The following is a 17,884-nucleotide window of genomic DNA, read 5'->3' as shown; positions in this document are numbered from 1 at the left end:
ATGTTTAATAAAATCAGTAAAGGGGTCAGATAGTTTTGATTGGCCTCGATATTTTGCTCATAAAACTATTTTCACCATTATCCTTCTGATTCAGCATCTACTCTCGCACTGTTTCTCAAAAGTAATGAATTGCTCAAGTTTTAGCACACTTTAGCTAATTGGGATTCAAGAAGACATTGTGATAGCATGATTTGATAAAAACGTTTCTCTGAATCTCTGAGATTAGAGTTTGATGATGTCACCTGCAGCCCTAAGACGGTTTTAGAGGATGCACACTTCATTGTTGCTTTAGAAGATCTTCAGTTCAATTGCTTTATGTGTTAATCTGCTGGGTTTTAGCCTGTTGTTTGCTTGTCACTTTTTGAAAACGTCCAGCAGTTTAATCGATCTTTGAAACTCCCCATATTTAACAAAAACTACACAGATGTTTGATTGAATTGCTTGTTGAAAGAAAATAAATAAATAAAACAAAACAAATAAAACCACAGAGTTGTAATATATGTCTATTTTAAAAATTACTAAGTAGCATTTTAGATTTCACAAGGCTATTGTGTCACATTCATCGAGTTCCAATATCAGTGAAATGTGTTTGTGTGCGTGTTCAGATTTTCGCCTTTATTCTATAACAAAAGCATGAAATCTAAAAGCTCTATTTCCACATTCTACTTTCCACCAGCCCTGCTAACAAAATCAGCTGAAGCATAAACTCAGAGCCGCCAGTGCCAGCCATTCAGTGTCTGGTCAAGTCTGCACCAGGTGTAATCTCCACATGAATTGCATGTGTTCTCTCTACACTAGACTGTTTATATTGTGCAGATGGTGGCCCAAGCTAATGTTTACTGCACATCGGTGAAGGCTTTCACAGTGTGTTTGTACAGGAAGCCAGTTGTTAGCTAAGCACCCTGCATACAAAGATGGTTTGTGCATTTTAGTTTTTGATATCTTACCTACCTGCTGCATTTCCCCCCCTTTATTTCTTTCCCAGTCATGTCCTGTGGGATGCCAGTTCCTCCTGTTAATGGCAGCATTGCTGGCCAGGACTTCTCTCTAGGAGCCAGAGTCACCTATCAATGTAACCCTGGATTTCGGCTCTCGGGGCCCATCACCACCTCAGTGATCTGTCAGGAGTCTGGGAGGTGGAGCCCCATAGAGGCCCCACCTAGATGTATTCGTGAGTATAGTAGTGGTTTGCAGTCACAAGTAGAAAAAAACCCAAATCATTACAAAAAACCCACCACCAACAAGAAAAAAAGAATTAATCTGAATGAATTATGGTTTGATCTTTGATCTTCCAGCTGTCACCTGCCCCGACATTGGTCACTCTGCAGTGGAACATGGGAGATGGAGGCTAATCTATGGGACTCAAAACCAATATGATGCTATCATGATGCTCACTTGCGACCCAGGATATTATTACAGAGGTCAAAGGGTAATTCGCTGCCAAGCCAACAGCACATGGAACTATCCAAATCCTCGCCCAGTTTGCGAGAGTGAGTGTAAACAGTTTTCTTACTTTAAAGACTTTTAACATCTTGCTCATCTGACCCAAACAAAAAGAATGGAGCCAAACAGAACTGTTTTCTAATCAATGGGAATCTATACCCATTTGTGTTTTCCCCCCCATTTCAGTCATCTCCTGCGGGGACCTCGGGACTCCACCGAACGGACACAAGATTGGAACCCTTACTGTGTATGGAGCTACAGCTATTTTCTCATGCAACACGGGCTATACCTTGGTGGGCTCTCGGGTGCGAGAGTGTATGTCCAACGGGCTTTGGAGTGGAACACAGGTCCAGTGCCTGGGTGAGAGCTTAAACACCCTAAAATGTTTTACTACTTTCCATGTGTCCTGCACTTTGCTTCAAGCATTATTAGCAACACTTACGTGGGACTTTTTTTTCTCTTGCTCATCCTCAGCGGGCCATTGTGGTACTCCAGAGCCAATAGTGAATGGCCAGATCATTGGGGAGAATTATAACTATCGAGGCAGCGTTGTGTACCAGTGTAACCCAGGATTTCGGCTCATTGGAGTGTCAGTGCGAGTCTGTGAACAGGATCACCACTGGTCAGGACATACTCCTGTTTGTGTTCGTAAGTGCCACAGCAAACACCTATTATTTGTAAAGCTGTGTGTGTTGTAAGCTAGTGCGTGTCTGACTTTCTCTCTCTGCTTAAAGTGCCGTAGTGATTTTTAGTAAATGGACACACATGTCGTCTTGTTCTGATCATAACTCACTAACTGACTGCCAGTTCATAGTGATTATACTTGGGCCTGCTGGCACTAATCACCAGTTATTTTATTGCTGCAAGCATTTTTACTTAGAAGCTTCTATATATGTTTTGCACTTTTACTTACAAAGACAAAATTATTATTCCAAAAGAATGCATGGTATTTGTCTTTTAATACAAATAATTTTGTAAGAAGATTACTTTACAAGATGCCAGCGGTTAAATAATAATAATAATAATAATACATTTTATTTAAATAGCGCCTTTCAAAGCACCCAAGGACACTGTACAACAGATAAAAACTGGAAATATACACAATGATAAGAATAGAAGATAAAAGTTAAAACATACAGAAATTTAAGAATAGGCAATTTTAAACAAATGAGTTTTAAGGGTGGACTTAAAAAGAGAGAATGAGCTAATATTTCTGAGGTCCGGGGGTAGGGAATTCCAAAGTCGAGGGGCAGAGCAACTAAAGGCCCTCCCTCCCATTGTGATCAGACGAGCAGAGGGAACAGAGAGAGAAAGAGAAGATGAAGATCTGAGGCAGCGGGATGGGAGCTTCATCTGTAATAAGTCAGAGAGGTACGGTGGAGAGAGAGAGTGAATAGCCTTGAATGTATACAGAATTATTTTAAAATGGATGCAAAATTTGACCGGGAGCCAGTGAAGTTGCTTCAGGATTGGGGAGATGTGGTGGGTAGAAGAAGTCCTAGTAATAATACGGGCAGCAGAGTTCTGGACACGTTGGAGCTTGTTGATAGATTTTTGTGTGAGGCCAAATAATAATGAGTTGCAGTAGTATCTCTATAACAAGATTATGGATGAGAATGGCAGTGGCGTAAGGTGTGAGGAAGGGGCGGAGGCGATTAATGTTACGGAGTTGGAAATATGCTGCACGTGTAATATTATTGATATGCGAGTTAAAGGATAATGTGCTATCGAGAATGACACCCAAGCTTTTCACAGAAGGAGAGATAGGGACCAGCGAGTTATTGATGGTGAGAGAGAAATTGTTAATTCTGGATAGCAGTCGTTTGGTGCCAACCAGAAGAAGTTCCGATTTATTGCTGTTGAGTTTAAGAAAGTTGGAGGAGAACCAAGAATTGAGTTCAGCTAGACAGAGGATAAGGGAGGGTGGAGGAAGAGTAGAGTCAGGTTTGGTAGAGAGATAGAGCTGGGTGTCATCGGCGTAGCAGTGGAACTGAATATTATATTTACGAAAAATATATCCGAGTGGAAGAAGGTAGATGATGAAGAGAAGGGGCCCGAGGACAGATCCCTGGGGCACGCCAGTGGATAAAGGAGAAAGTTGAGAAGTGAAGGATTTTAATTGAATGAACTGAGTGCGATCAGATAGATATGATTTAAACCAGGCTAGTGGAGTGTGAGAGAGACCAATAGAAGCTAATCTGCTAAGGAGAATGGGATGAGAGATGGTGTCAAAAGCTGCACTCAGATCAAGAAGAATAAGGATGGAGAGGAGACCAGAATCAGCTGCTATAAGAAGGTCGTTTGTTATTTTTATAAGAGCAGTTTCAGTGCTATGTAAAGGACGAAAGCCGGACTGGAACTGTTCGTAGAGGTTATTATCAGTTAGGTGAAGATGGACTTGTGAAGCAACTATTTTTTCAAGGATTTTTGAGAGAAATGGTAGATTGGAGATAGGACGAAAGTTATTAAAGTTGTTGGGATCTAGACCAGTTTTTTTCAGGATTGGGGTAATAGCAGCAACTTTGAAGGAAGCAGGAACAGTTCCAGTGGTGAGTGAAGAGTGAATAATAGCAGATATGAGGGGAAGGAGAGGGAGTAAGCAGGCTTTAACGAGGACAGTGGGGATAGGATCGAGCTGGCAGGTAGAAGGCTTTGATTTATGGATGAGATCAGCAATATCAGCTAAGGATGGAAGTTGAAAAACAGAGAGGAAGTGAGAAGGGGGGGGAGTTAGGACAGAGAAGCTACATTGAGCATTAGGGTCCAGGTCTAAGTGTATTTTATGAATTTTATCCTCTATAAGAAAACTGGCCTTACTATTCATAAGGATATGTTTAATAACCACGTTCTGTTTTACCAGGAATGTATTAGTCAAACCAAATCTGCTTACTACTCTGCTATTGTCTGCTCAAGTAAGAACTCTACCAAGACCCTTTTCTCACTATTCAATTCTTTTAACAGGCCACCTGATTCTCTCCCTGCTCATCTCTATTCATCTAACTTCTGTGATGCTCTAATGCTATTCTTTATGGCGTTCAAGCTGTCGGCCTTTAGCTTTCAGTAGCCGGAGTTCAGGGGTGTACCAGGGTGCAGAGCGAGAAAAAAGTACAGTTCTGGTTTTTTGTGGAGCCAGGGAATTTAAAATACTACTAAGGCTATGATTATAAAAAAGTACCAGGTCCTCTTGAATAGCTAAATTGTTAGAAGACAAGCAGCTAGAAAAAGCAGAGGAAAAAGCAGACATGTCACTGGTGTAGAGCCTGTGGCTTTAGTATCTTTTGTTTTGTTTTGTAATACAGGCCTTACTAAGGTGGTGGTGTTAAGCCCATTCATTCACTCAACTGCTCAGCAAGTGTGTAGACATGACTTTCTTTCTCCCTTGACTCTCTCAGCCATCACCTGTGGCCACCCTGGCAACCCTACCGTTGGTATGACCCAAGGAACCCAGTTTAACCTAAACGATGTCGTGCGTTTCATCTGCAATACTGGATACGTTCTACAAGGGGCTGTAAAATCGACTTGCCAGGCCAACGGGCAGTGGAGCAACATCCTACCCAGGTGTAAAAGTGAGTGCCAAATCAATGCTCAGTACCTTATTGCTGAAATTCCAAGAATACATGTGAAGATAAAAAAAAATATATGTGCGGGATGTCATCTTTTACCAGATCCTGTGACCAGTGTGATGTTCATTATTTCATTAAAAGCAAAGGAAACAAAGTTGGTTAACAGCCGTGTGTAGACAAACTAGTGTGACAGTTTATCCACGACAACTCCATCATTTCAAAATATATGTATCCATTTTTAATATAAAAAGAAATGATGACCTCACAGCCCATTGTTCGCTAGTGATCCTAGTTTCAGTCACTGTGCTAATGTACTGTTTATAAGGTTGTAGAAACCTGCAGTCAGCTGAGACTGAAGAAGTTCCAGCTGAAAAGTTTCTCCCACTGAAAACACAATGACCAGATGCGTTGTGGAAAGTTGTGGAAAGAGACGACAGTTAAAAATACATAAATGCAAAAAAAAAACCCATAGCTTTTGATTCCAAAATAAAAATCGAATGCAAATTCCAGATTTTTAATAATATGAATACAATAATAATAATGACAGTGCATTAGGAGCAGTTGTTGACTTGAAGCTTTATCAGAAAGGAAAGTTTAAGCCTAACCTTAAAAGCAGTGTTTGTCATGAATTCAAACTGGGAGCTGGTTCCACAGAAGAGGGGCTCTAAGCTGAAGGCTCTGCTTCCCTTTCTATTTTTAAATACCCTGAGAACCACAAGTAAGCCTGCACTCTGAGAGCAAAGTGCTCTGTTGGGGTGATACAGCACTATGAGGTCTTTAAGATAAGATGGGACCTGATTATTCAAGACCTTGTATGTGAGGAGCAGGATTTTAAATTCAATACTAGATTAATAAGAAGCCAATGAAGAGAAGCTAACGTGGGAGGAATATGCGCCCTCTTTGTCATCCCTGTCAGTACTCTTGTTGCACCAGTCTGGATCAGATGGATCAAAGGCTGAGATAATAATGAGTTACAATAGTCCAGCATCAGGCACAAGTCTTGTTGAGGTATTCAAAACAACGCTAGCGTTGGTACCTGATGCAAAAAGTGAGTTTGTATCTACACCCTTGCTTATGGAGGTGCAGGTATTTTTTACTCTCCCCCAATCACAATGAGAGCGCAGGCGAAGCACAGCAGCATCTGGGGAGAGGAAGAGTTTAACTGACACGTATTAGAGGAAAATGAAATGAAACTCAAAGAGAAGACCCGATCATTTAATTACCGCAGTTTCAACCATATGGTCCGTGGAGGTTCTGGGTAATATTTACATGTCGTATTATTTCCTCTTAGCCTAGCTGCCTCTGTTACACCCTTAGGCTCACCTGTCTGTCAGAGAGACAAAGTCAGTTAATAACCATGCAGAGAGAGCCAAGAAACAATCGCAGAATCCTTGAGCTTGTATGAAAGGCAGCCGCCTTTGGAGACCGGCGTCCTGGCTTTAGCTCTGAATAAGAAGTACCCTGCTTTGCTTTGAATGAGCGAGGCAAGGACTTTTAATTTGACAGTGTTTTCGTGACAAGCGGCGCATCTCAGGCACTCGTGTCTGTCTCTAAGTCCGTACTAACTGAGGCTGTGTGACAGGCGCAGAAACGGGCCGCTCGCAAGGTCGGGCCCTAAATGTGACAAGACAGTGACAGAACCGGAGACTGATGGACTCATGAGTTTGTTTTAAATGAGGAGAAAAAGAATGTGGCCTCTTTTTTTTCCCGACACTTCTGATGGGATGGGGAGGTTACAAGTCTCACAGGAATGCTTCTTTGGTTAATAAAAAAGGGGAGAAGCACATTTGGCTGCTGCATGCATAAGCAGGCGAGATTTTCTCCCAGACATACGCTTTAAATCTCTTCGCTCTAGCAGTGACATCATATTAGCATTGGCCTTGTTTCGATGCAGATGCTGACTCTGAGGGGGCTTTTTTTTATGTGAATGCTGTGTTGGTGGAGGATGCGTGCGTTCGACGGCCATTATCCCCACTGTTGATGTGGAGACATAAGTAGCTTAGAGGTCTCGTTGTCAATCAGATTTATCACCGTAATTATAGCAATCGAGGCGTATTTAGTGAAGTGTGCTCTCCTGTCTGGCATGTACTTCCTCCCTGAGTGGAAAACTGTGCAGTAATAACACCTCAGTTCTAACTAAACCTTTAGCTTTTCTCTTAGATGAAAACATAGAGAGAAATAGACGCAGAAGGCAGAAAAAAAGGGGTAAGGGCGGGAGTCAGTCAGACAAAGCTAATGATTTCCATGGTCTAGATTTTAACTATAAGAGTTCGTAGGTGCCATCAATAATGCAGGGAACACGAGAGCACCGTCAGTGCAGCCAGTCTTCTGCCCCTCTTTAATCACCAATTTTAGTTGCAGCTATACTTGCCTTTCTTGGAAGACTCGTGCGTGTTTGTCTTTCGGTGATAAAAGCGAAGAGACGCAGGATAGAAAAAAAGACCCTTTGACATACCACTTACAGGGCTGTTACTTGACAGAAGGCCAAGAGGAGGAGAGGGTAACCAGGGTCCCCGCTTCTGAGTTGAACAGAGATGAATTACCTCATCCCTTCTTCCCCTCTCCCATTTTAGTCGTCTTTTCCTTTCATCCTTTTACTTCCCCTCTCTCCACACACAAGAATTTACCAGGAGGTCAGTCATTTTAGATGAGTGTTGGATCGCTTTGGAGTGTCTCTGTGTGTCTGTGTGTGTCTGTGTGTGTGTGTTGCCTGAGTACATTTTTTCAAAAACTGAATTCCGAGCTTGGAAAGCCTCGCGCTGAAGCAGCTCCACTGCTTCAAATGCGCTTTGTAGTGTTATTATGCGGTAAGTTGTAAATGATGGCACCACAGGTCAGCGCTCCGATGGAAGGAATACATTATAATAGGTATTTGGGGGATGATTTAGCTGTGCTGGCCAGCTTGGGAGCAGGAGAATGAGCAAGCTTTTAGGCACATTAGCATACAATAGGTTCATTTTGGCTGTAGCTAAGGCATACTCATGGGGGCGAGACTGGCAAGGCCAACTGGGGCATAATGGCTGCGTGGGCACTCCCAGACAGCGTTGTAGAGGCCATTAGAACTTTGGCTCCGTAGTACACATTTAGTGGCGGTTAACGGTATAGACTAGAAAGCAGCTGCTCCCCAATGTGTGCTGACTTTGTCGAGGTAATATCAGATTTCAGTTTGCTTGCTTTGGTAACATTCTTCAGCTCACATTCTGTTACGACTTTTAGTATATTCGCCACAATCAGGGCCTATTTCTCACTAACTTTGTACAGCACAGCCCTCCACCCTCTCCCGTGCTGTCCCTCACTCATCCCTCATTCTCCCCTTCCCTAACTCTCTCCATCTGGTGTTAAACTGACATGGTGCCTCTTCTCCTGTGAGCTTTCCATCCATCACCATCTCTGCACCACGACGGCCGGCAGGAGACTGCCTCTAATGAAGCAAATGTTTATTTCCGGAGTCTGCCTCCTACTTCATTTGGATTGGGGTGGATAGATGGATGGGCGGAAGGAGTCGATGGGGAAAGTAATGGACAGAGTTGGCATGAAGAAAAATAAACCAAAAAAACTATGCTTCTAAAACTGAGTCTCTATGTGGGAGACAGTCATATCAATATCAGGACATGTGGTCTATTACCAGTATGAGAGTCTTCTTTCATCTTTCTTGCTATTAACTGTAAAAAGGAAAATGTAAATGCTTATTGCTTAATGTGTTGTTTTTTGCAGTCTCGCTAACTCCCTCGCTCCCCTCTGTGTTCCTTTCTTTCAGTTGTTAACTGCACAGAGCCAGGACATGTGGAGAACAGCATTAGGCAGGTACTGTCCAGCGGGCCGCATCGCTACAGCTTCCAAACCACTGTGTCATATCGCTGTAGTCCAGGCTACTACCTGCTGGGCACCAGCTCGATCTCCTGTCAGGGAGATGGCACCTGGGACCGCTCCCTACCCAAATGCCTGTGTGAGTAATCTCTGGGTTGTTGTAGGTGATGAGGCATATTGTTTTGTTTATTTGTTTGCATTATACACTGAATAAGATCACTTAGATCACATCCAGCTGATCAGAGCAGACTCATAAATTAGTACAAATAACACATTTTAAGGAAATCAGTGTATTTATATCGGCTGATATTTCAGATACCGGTAGTGAAAATCCGATATTGGTTGAACTCTTCCTGAACAGTTATACAGGGAGTGCAGAATTATTGGGCAAATGAGTCAAAGGAGCTTGCAAAGAAAAGCGTCTGGACTTCTTTAAGTTGCTTGAAAACGTTTCACCTCTCATCCGAGAAGCTTCTTCAGTTCTAAGGTCAAATGGTGGAGAGTCCCAGATATAAACCTAGTGGGAGTAACCCCCCACAGAGGGACAAAAGGACCCCCTGATGATCCTCTAATCGCCTGAGCCAAGGTGTGAAACTGGGTGTGGGTTCCAATCAGCCAGAGTTTTGGGTGAGTTCATTGTGAAACCTGGGCCCACCTTATCATGCGAATTCCTGAGGTCAGATGGCCCAGGATGTGAGTGGGCGTTAAGGCGTCTGGGAAGGGATCTCAAAACTGGATTATAGATGGCAGAGAGTTGGTGTCGTAAACCCCCGCCTCTGTTCAAAGATGGTCGCTCACAGTGGACATAGATGGCTTCTTTCACTCCTCTTTCAAACCATCTGTCCTCTCTGTCCAAAATGTGAACATTGGCATCCTCGAAAGAGTGTCCTTTATCCTTAAGATGCAGATGGACTGCTGAGTCTTGTCCTGTGCAGGTGGCTCTTCTGTGTTGTGCCATGCGCTTGTGAAGTGGCTGTTTGGTCTCTCCAATGTAGAGGTCTGAGCATTCCTCGCTGCACTGTACAGCATACACCACATTGTTAAGTTTGTGTTTTGGCGTTTTGTCTTTCGGGTGAACCAGTTTTTGTCTGAGCGTGTTGCTGGGTCTGAAATGCACTGGGATGTCATGCTTGGAGAAAACTCTCCCGAGTTTTTCTAATACACCGGCTACATAGGGGATGACAATGTTGTTGCGTCTGTCCTTCTTATCCTCCCTCGCTGGTGTCTGGTCTTCTTTTCTGTGCCTCTTTGCTGACTTTAAGAACGCCCATTTAGGATAGCCGCACGTTTACCGGAAGCCCACACACACGGACCAGTACCTCCTCTTTGACTCCCATCACCCTCTGGAACACAAACTTGGAGTAATTAGGACCCTACACCACCGGGCAGAACATGTTCCCTCTAAGCTTGAAGGGAAAAAGAAGGAACACACACATGTAAAGGAAGCACTCAAAACGTGCGGCTATCCTAAATGGGCGTTCTTAAAGTCAGCAAAGAGGCACAGAAAAGAAGACCAGACACCAGCGAGGGAGGATAAGAAGGACAGACGCAACAACATTGTCATCCCCTATGTAGCCGGTGTATCAGAGAAACTCGGGAGAGTTTTCTCCAAGCACGACATCCCGGTGCATTTCAGACCCAGCAACACGCTCAGACAAAAACTGGTTCACCCAAAAGACAAAACGCCAAAACACAAACTTAACAATGTGGTGTATGCTGTACAGTGCAGTGAGGAATGCCCAGACCTCTACATTGGAGAGACCAAACAGCCACTTCACAAGCGCATGACACAACACAGAAGAGCCACCTCCACAGGACAAGCCTCAGCAGTCCATCTGCATCTTAAGGATAAAGGACACTCTTTCGAGGATGCCAATGTTCACATTTTGGGCAGAGAGGACAGATGGTTTGAAAGAGGAGTGAAAGAAGCCATCTATGTCCACTGTGAGCGACCATCTTTGAACAGAGGCGGGGGTTTACGACACCAACTCTCTGCCATCTATAATCAAGTTTTGAGATCCCTTCCCAGACGCCTTAACGCCCACTCACATCCTGGGCCATCTGACCTCAGGAATTCGCATGATAAGGTGGGGCCAGGTTTCACAATGAACACACCCGAAACTCTGGCTGATTGGGACCCACGCCCAGTTTCACACCTAGGCTCAGGCGATTAGAGGATCATCAGGGGGTCCTTTTGTCCCTCTGTGGGGGGTCACTCCCACTAGGTTTATATCTGGGACTCTCCACCATTTGACCTTAGAACTGAAGAAGCTTCTCGGATGAGAGGTGAAACGTCTTCAAGCAACTTAAAGAAGTCCAGACGCTTTTCTTTGCAAGCTCCTTTGACTACGATGACCTGGATGACTGAGAACCTTCACAAACATTAGGCAAATGAGTATTTTGTCCACATCATCCTCTTCATGCATGTAGTCTTACTCCAAGTTGTATAGGCTCGAAAGCCTACTACCAATTAAGCATATTAGGTGATGTGCATCTCTGTAATGAGAAGGGGTGTGGTCTAATGACATCAACACCCTATATCAGGTGTGCATAATTATTAGGCAACTTCCTTTCCTTTGGCAAAATGGGTCAAAAGAAGGACTTGACAGGCTCAGAAAAGTCAAAAACAGTGAGATATCTTGCAGAGGGATGCAGCAGTCTCAAAATTGCAAAGCTTCTGAAGCGTGATCATCGAACAATCAAGCGTTTCATTCAAAATAGTCAACAGGGTCGCAAGAAGTGTGTGGAAAAACCAAGGCGCAAAATAACTGCCCATGAACTGAGAAAAGTCAAGCGTGCAGCTGCCAAGATGCCACTTGCCACCAGTTTGGCCATATTTCAGAGCTGCAACATCACTGGAGTGCCCAAAAGCACAAGGTGTGCAATACTCAGAGACATGGCCAAGGTAAGAAAGGCTGAAAAACGACCACCACTGAACAAGACACACAAGCTGAAACGTCAAGACTGGGCCAAGAAATATCTTAAGACTGGTTTTTCTAAGGTTTTATGGACTGATGAAATGAGAGTGAGTCTTGATGGGCCAGATGGATGGGCCCGTGGCTGGATTGGTAAAGGGCAGAGAGCTCCAGTCTGAGTCAGACGCCAGCAAGGTGGAGGTGGAGTACTGGTTTGGGCTGGTATCATCAAAGATGAGCTTGTGGGGCCTTTTCGGGTTGAGGATGGAGTCAAGCTCAACTCCCAGTTCTACTGCCAGTTTCTGGAAGACACCTTCTTCAAGCAGTGGTACAGGAAGAAGTCTGCATCCTTCAAGAAAAACATGATTTTCATGCAGGACGATGCTCCATCACACGCGTCCAAGTACTCCACAGCGTGGCTGGCAAGAAAGGGTATAAAAGAAGAAAAACGAATGACATGGCCACCTTGTTCACCTGATCTGAACCCCATTGAGAACCTGTGGTCCATCATCAAATGTGAGATTTACAAGGAGCGAAAACAGTACACCTCTCTGAACAGTGTCTGGGAGGCTGTGGTTGCTGCTGCACGCAATGTTGATGGTGAACAGATCAAAACACTGACAGAATCCATGGATGGCAGGCTTTTGAGTGTCCTTGCAAAGAAAGGTGGCTATATTGGTCGCTGATTTGTTTTTGTTTTGTTTTTGAATGTCAGAAATGTATATTTGTGAATGTGGAGATGTTATATTGGTTTCACTGGTAAAAATAAATAATTGAAATGGGTATATATTTGTTTTTTGTTAAGTTGCCTAATAATTATGCACAGTAATAGTCACCTGCACACACAGATATCCCCCTAAATTAGCTAAAACTAAAAACAAACTAAAAACTACTTCCAAAAACATTCAGCTTTGATATTAATGAGTTTTTTGGGTTCATTGAGAACATGGTTGTTGTTCAATAATAAAATTATTCCTCAAAAATACAACTTGCCTAATAATTCTGCACTCCCTGTATAGACGTATATGAGACAAAAACCTTATTTTTAAGACTTCATTTATGATCTTTGTAAACACTTTCCTGATGAACTGATCTCCTCAATGAGTAGTTTCAAATCTTACTTATTAAAATACAATATTTTTGTTTGTCTTATTTTTTTTGTTGTTGTAATAGACATTTACAGAGGGTATACTTTAAGGCACCTGGGCTTGCTACCATCAGATTAGGCAGCGTTCTTGGTTCCTCTGTCAGACTGACTCGTTGTTCCTGGTGTCTGGTTTAAATAAACAAAAACATGGTAATAGGCAAAACACTCAATTTCAATCTTCAAAACAGGAGCCCAAAAAACTAAGGGGTGATGTTACACCAGCTCTTTTAGCTATTCTTACAGATAATTATTTTTTACAACTTTACAGCAGAGGAAAGATACCCACACTGTTAGTAAATATAAAGTATTGTATTCATTTTAAATCAACATATTCAACATGTGATGCCTAAAACGTTTCTTTGCTCTGTTCGGACAGTGGTGCTGTGTGACCGCCCCAGCGTGCCTCCTTACACCCAGCTTTCAGGTGACCGTCGAACAGTGGGCTCCGTCATTCGCTACAGTTGCATCGGTCAGCGTAGCATCATTGGCAATACAACAAGAATGTGCCAGCTGGATGGGCAGTGGAGCGGCTCGCCACCACATTGCTCTGGTATGGAAAAATACACCCAGAATGAGAGTTCGAAACGCTTAACCTGACAATATTTTCTGAAGGAGATCCATAAGAAAAGACTCTAACCATCGAAATTCCATTCATATTTTGGGGTGTTTCCTGTGCTAAGCCACACGTTTTGGGTTTCTTTGCATTCTTTGCATATTTCCCCATCTAATAATTGATTATTCAGATGCAATAGCATCGCCCAGTCACACTGAGGCCTTCACAACGGCATGCCAACAAATAAAGAGTTTAGGTGGCAGCTGCTGGAAGGTAATGAGCAAAGTAGGTGGACCAAAGATGGAGTTGCCTGTCTGTGTCACAGACCTGAAGGGCAAAGAAAGTGTCCTCCATAAAACTGTTTTAATCTGCTCACATTAGACTGAGGAACATCAATGCCCATACTTCAGCCGGGTAATGAAGCAGTATAAAGACGTCAGCCCCCCCTTACTCCCACTCCTCTAACAGCGCTTTGCTTCAGGGATTCAACTATAGTCGCGCATGGAAAAAGGCTGTGGGGAAGCCCATACATCCAAATGCATATCCACAAAGTACAGACATAGAGACACACAAGCAGTTTAAAATAAAGTACCATTCTGACAGTTTAATGTCATAATTCATGACATCCATATATGGTATATCCTGCAGATTGCCAGTGTTCTCTCGACAGGCAATAAACACAACATTTTTATAAAGATTTGGCCGACTTTCTTAGCTGTGCGCTATTAAAGCGATGTTGGATGGTGCCTTGTAAAATGAGCAGCAGTGCTAAGCGTTTTGAGCTTGTTTAAATGGAAGACCTGGAATTATTGAAGGAAGGTGTAAAAGATATGTCAAAGCAGTGAAATGAAAAAGTCACATCATTTTTTACGTGTTCACCGTGCTGAATAAAGAGCAGTAAAATGTGTTTGGAAGTAACTGACTCTGTAGTGAGGTGAGAAAATATAGAGCACATTTCTCATATGTGTTCGGGTTGTCAGAAATTATTTGTTTCGTGCTACGTTTAGTTTTTATTTCTTTGTCATTTTTTTTTTCAGGAGAGGCTGCTGGGTTGTGCGGTGATCCGGGCGTTCCCGTGCATGGGATCCGTCTAGGAGAGGAGTTTACGGTGGGCAGTGTTGTCCGCTTCAGCTGTGAGCCAGGCTATGCGCTGAAGGGCTCTCCGGAGAGAACCTGTCTGGCCAATGGAAGCTGGCTGGGCACACAACCAGAGTGCCATGGTAAGGAATATATACTCTTATTTGTTCTCATAGGCTGGTACAAATGGGCGGTCGAGTCATGTTTTTGTAAATTGAAACTCACACATCAATTCAACAACTGGATCTGACTTCTGAGCTTTTCCAGGAACGAGACCATGTCAGTCGTCAAACTTAACCATTGAATGGATATATGCAGTATGGACTTGTCTCCTTCTATCATCACCCTTACAGAGATATTAAAGCTTCATGTGAGGTTTGGTTGAGAGCTGCATGTGTGCAGGAAACTATTGTGTACTGTCAGAGTAAGAAGTGCCAAAATCATAGCTATTTGCTGGCTGTCTTTAGGTCTTTAGAAGCATATAGCTGGAGTCGTGAACGTATACCTGGTGATAATTTAGGTACTTCACAGTGAGTGCTGTACTTCAGAAAATCTGTGTGTTTTCAGAGATTTTATTATACTGAATCTTCTTCTGAGTGAAGAGCTCTAAAGATACTGGGATTCGGTGAGGTAAGAGTAAGATAGGATCAATAGGTGGATTGATGTGGAATCTTTCAAATTGTGGAAAAGAGGGTGCTGAGCACTAAGGTAAAGCCCTCAATTTAGCTGTCAATTGAAGTTCCAACCCGCCTTCGCCTTTGAGCTTTTGGTGCTCCAGTATCAAGTGAGGGCTTGGAATACAACAGCTGCTTCAGAGGTTGTTCGAGAACCCGATCACGGTGCCTTCCCCTGTGTACTGTGGAAATATTCTGGACAGTCCAACTAGAGACCCTGGAGCAAACCCAGAAGATGATAGAAGGGTTACATATCCCTGGGAACACCTCAAGATTCCTTATGAGGAATTGGAGAACCTGTTTGAGGAAACCACCACAACCCGAACCTGGAAAACTACAGGGAGATATATAAGCACATAAATAGCACATTTACATTTCCTTTTGCTCTATTTTAGTAATTTATGCACAAAGTTTGCTTTGACTTTTTGTGAAGCTAGACTTTAATTTCTAGTGCAACAGACACGTAATGAGTGAAATATATCTACCAAAACTGTGCTTGAGGTGGCAGCGCGGGTTCACTAATTGCAGGTTTGGTTCCTCAGTTTCCTCATGTCACCATAAAGTTGTTGGGCAAGACAATGAAAACCCAAGGTGCTCTTAATGACGGGTGAGCACCTTGCGTGGTAGCTTTACCATAACTCGGAAGTGTGTGAATGAGTGAATAATGATAATAGTAGCCTCATCAAGTCCACGGCACAAAGTGGAGCAACATCCCCCCCCCAAAAAAAACAGAAAATCATCAGCTGGAAATGGTTATTACTAACGCGACAATCAGCGACTGTGTAATTAGGTGTTGCCTTTTCAGTTTCATTGAGAAACTCGTAAAATATGCATTTATTGTGTATTTGTAAGTGATTAAACAGAAGAGAGCACATTACAGAGAATGCGTTCTCTATTGAGCACTATAAAGGTTTGCATATTTGTCCTTGTGCAACACTGCGTCTATTCCATTGCAGTCATTTGGGGGGCAAAAAACCCCAAAATAGTTTGCTGAATGTGTATTTTGTGCGCAGTCGATGGATTTAAGCTTTTCGCTGAAGCACACTTTATTAATATTGCTGAAATAGAAGACATTATGCACAATGAGAAAACAAAACAGCAGTTATTCTTCCATCAAACATCTGGAAGGCAGGAAAAGGGAAAGAAGTGTTTGTGAGTGTGCTTGGAGTTTAGATTATTAACACATCAGTGAGTATGACTAGTATGTATAGTATGGTTTATATACCTGAAGTTTTTTTTCTATTTTCCCTTTCATATCAGCTTTAGAAGTGCTATAGTAATAGGAGTATTACTCCAAAAACACCCATATATTTTTTCCTGTTTTTTTTCTATGTTGCCCTCTGTGTGTTAAACTACATTTTTCTTTCTGCACTCTAGAATTATAGAATCACTGATACGCTCGGTTTGCCATTTTGGCGAGGTCTCTTGGCAGCTATCTGGTTGTATTTCTTTGTCCCTGCCCTTTTGTTGCTCTCCATATAAACCTGGCCCTTTTCTTCCATAATCCTAGTGCAGAGTGTGTGATTTCCAGAAGCATCATCCAGTCTCATGGGCTTTTTCCACTTGTGCTCTCAGCACCCCTCCACACATTCACACAGACCCCTCTCTCACACACACCACCACCACCAACACGACCACGTCTTTCCTTCGCCTCACTCTGTGTCGATGCCTCTCTGGTATGTGTGTGGTATGCCCACTGGCTGAGGTTGCCCACCTGTTCTCACTTGGCACTGACTTCAAGGGCCAGGCCACATCTGGTCATTAAGGGAGGCCGATCATGTCCACAGGGCTCTGAGGGCCCGGGGCAAGCTGGAGACAGTAATGAACAGAACCATTGCTGGCGGCCGGACAGACACTGAGGGATTTTCTGTGCAAAGGATGTGTCCATCAAAGCAGAGTTACTTATGAAGCAGGACACAGGGGAGCATGAGTAGTGTTAGAGTGGATGGATGAAGAACAGAGAAAAAGAGGAAAAAAGCCGAGTGATGATGCACATCAAATATGTCGATTAATTAAAAGTAATTTTGTAAAATACATAGTTTGATTTTTCCAAAATGCATACAAATAAAACTCTTACATTGATGCGGAAGTCATCTTTCAAGAAAAGAAACACTGAAATAATGTGCTTTATGCATATTACAAAATAAATATATGTAATTATAGGCTTTGGGATTTTAGAGTGAAAGGTTTGAAGGTTAAATAGAAAATAAATGAGTGAAATGAAGGAATTAAAAAAAGATTTAAATAATTTCTCATGTATAATTCAGACTTTTGTCTCTGATCTTTTTAAAATAATCAATTAAGTTAAATTAAATTCCACACCAAAGACCTAATGCTCTTTCACATCTCTTCTATTTTCCTAGTGCTGGTTATCGGTAAATGAATATGACTTATTTTAATGGTTTCTCTCTCTTTTCTCTGTTTTTTTCTCTCTTTTATTTGCAGTGGTTTCTTGTGGAAATCCAGGAACTCCACGGAATGCCCAGATCCTCATTCACGATGGCCTGACTTTTTCCAGATCCATCACTTACGCTTGCAGGGAGGGCTACTACTCTACTGGACTCCTGACCCGGCACTGCACTGTTAACGGGACTTGGACCGGCAACATGCCTGAGTGCTCAGGTAATTAACAGCTCCCACAAAAGAACTTCTCAGGACTGTCAGATTATCAATAGTTAAATGATAATAGTTTCGTTTTCTGTGCT

General features: G+C 42.8%; 1 protein-coding gene across 1 annotated transcript in view; it reads left to right on the top strand.

Moving 5' to 3' along the window:
* csmd2 (CUB and Sushi multiple domains 2) overlaps positions 1-17,884 on the top strand; it is a 290,206-nt gene that overhangs the window by 250,112 nt on the left and 22,210 nt on the right. Inside the window, exons 51-59 of the mRNA XM_085395216.1 lie at positions 986-1,171; positions 1,296-1,490; positions 1,630-1,803; positions 1,918-2,091; positions 4,836-5,009; positions 8,764-8,952; positions 13,252-13,425; positions 14,466-14,648; positions 17,625-17,801. Coding sequence (XP_085251342.1) covers positions 986-1,171; positions 1,296-1,490; positions 1,630-1,803; positions 1,918-2,091; positions 4,836-5,009; positions 8,764-8,952; positions 13,252-13,425; positions 14,466-14,648; positions 17,625-17,801 — 1,626 coding nt within the window. The remainder of the gene's footprint in view (positions 1-985; positions 1,172-1,295; positions 1,491-1,629; positions 1,804-1,917; positions 2,092-4,835; positions 5,010-8,763; positions 8,953-13,251; positions 13,426-14,465; positions 14,649-17,624; positions 17,802-17,884) is intronic.

This window comes from Rhamphochromis longiceps, linkage group LG22, assembly GCF_057381845.1.
Source record: "Rhamphochromis longiceps isolate RC_006_pf linkage group LG22, R_longiceps_female_GT1.1, whole genome shotgun sequence".
Classification (NCBI taxonomy): Eukaryota; Metazoa; Chordata; class Actinopteri; order Cichliformes; family Cichlidae; genus Rhamphochromis; species Rhamphochromis longiceps.
Note: the sequence above shows the minus strand (reverse complement) of the source record. Positions and strands in the feature narration are given on the sequence as shown.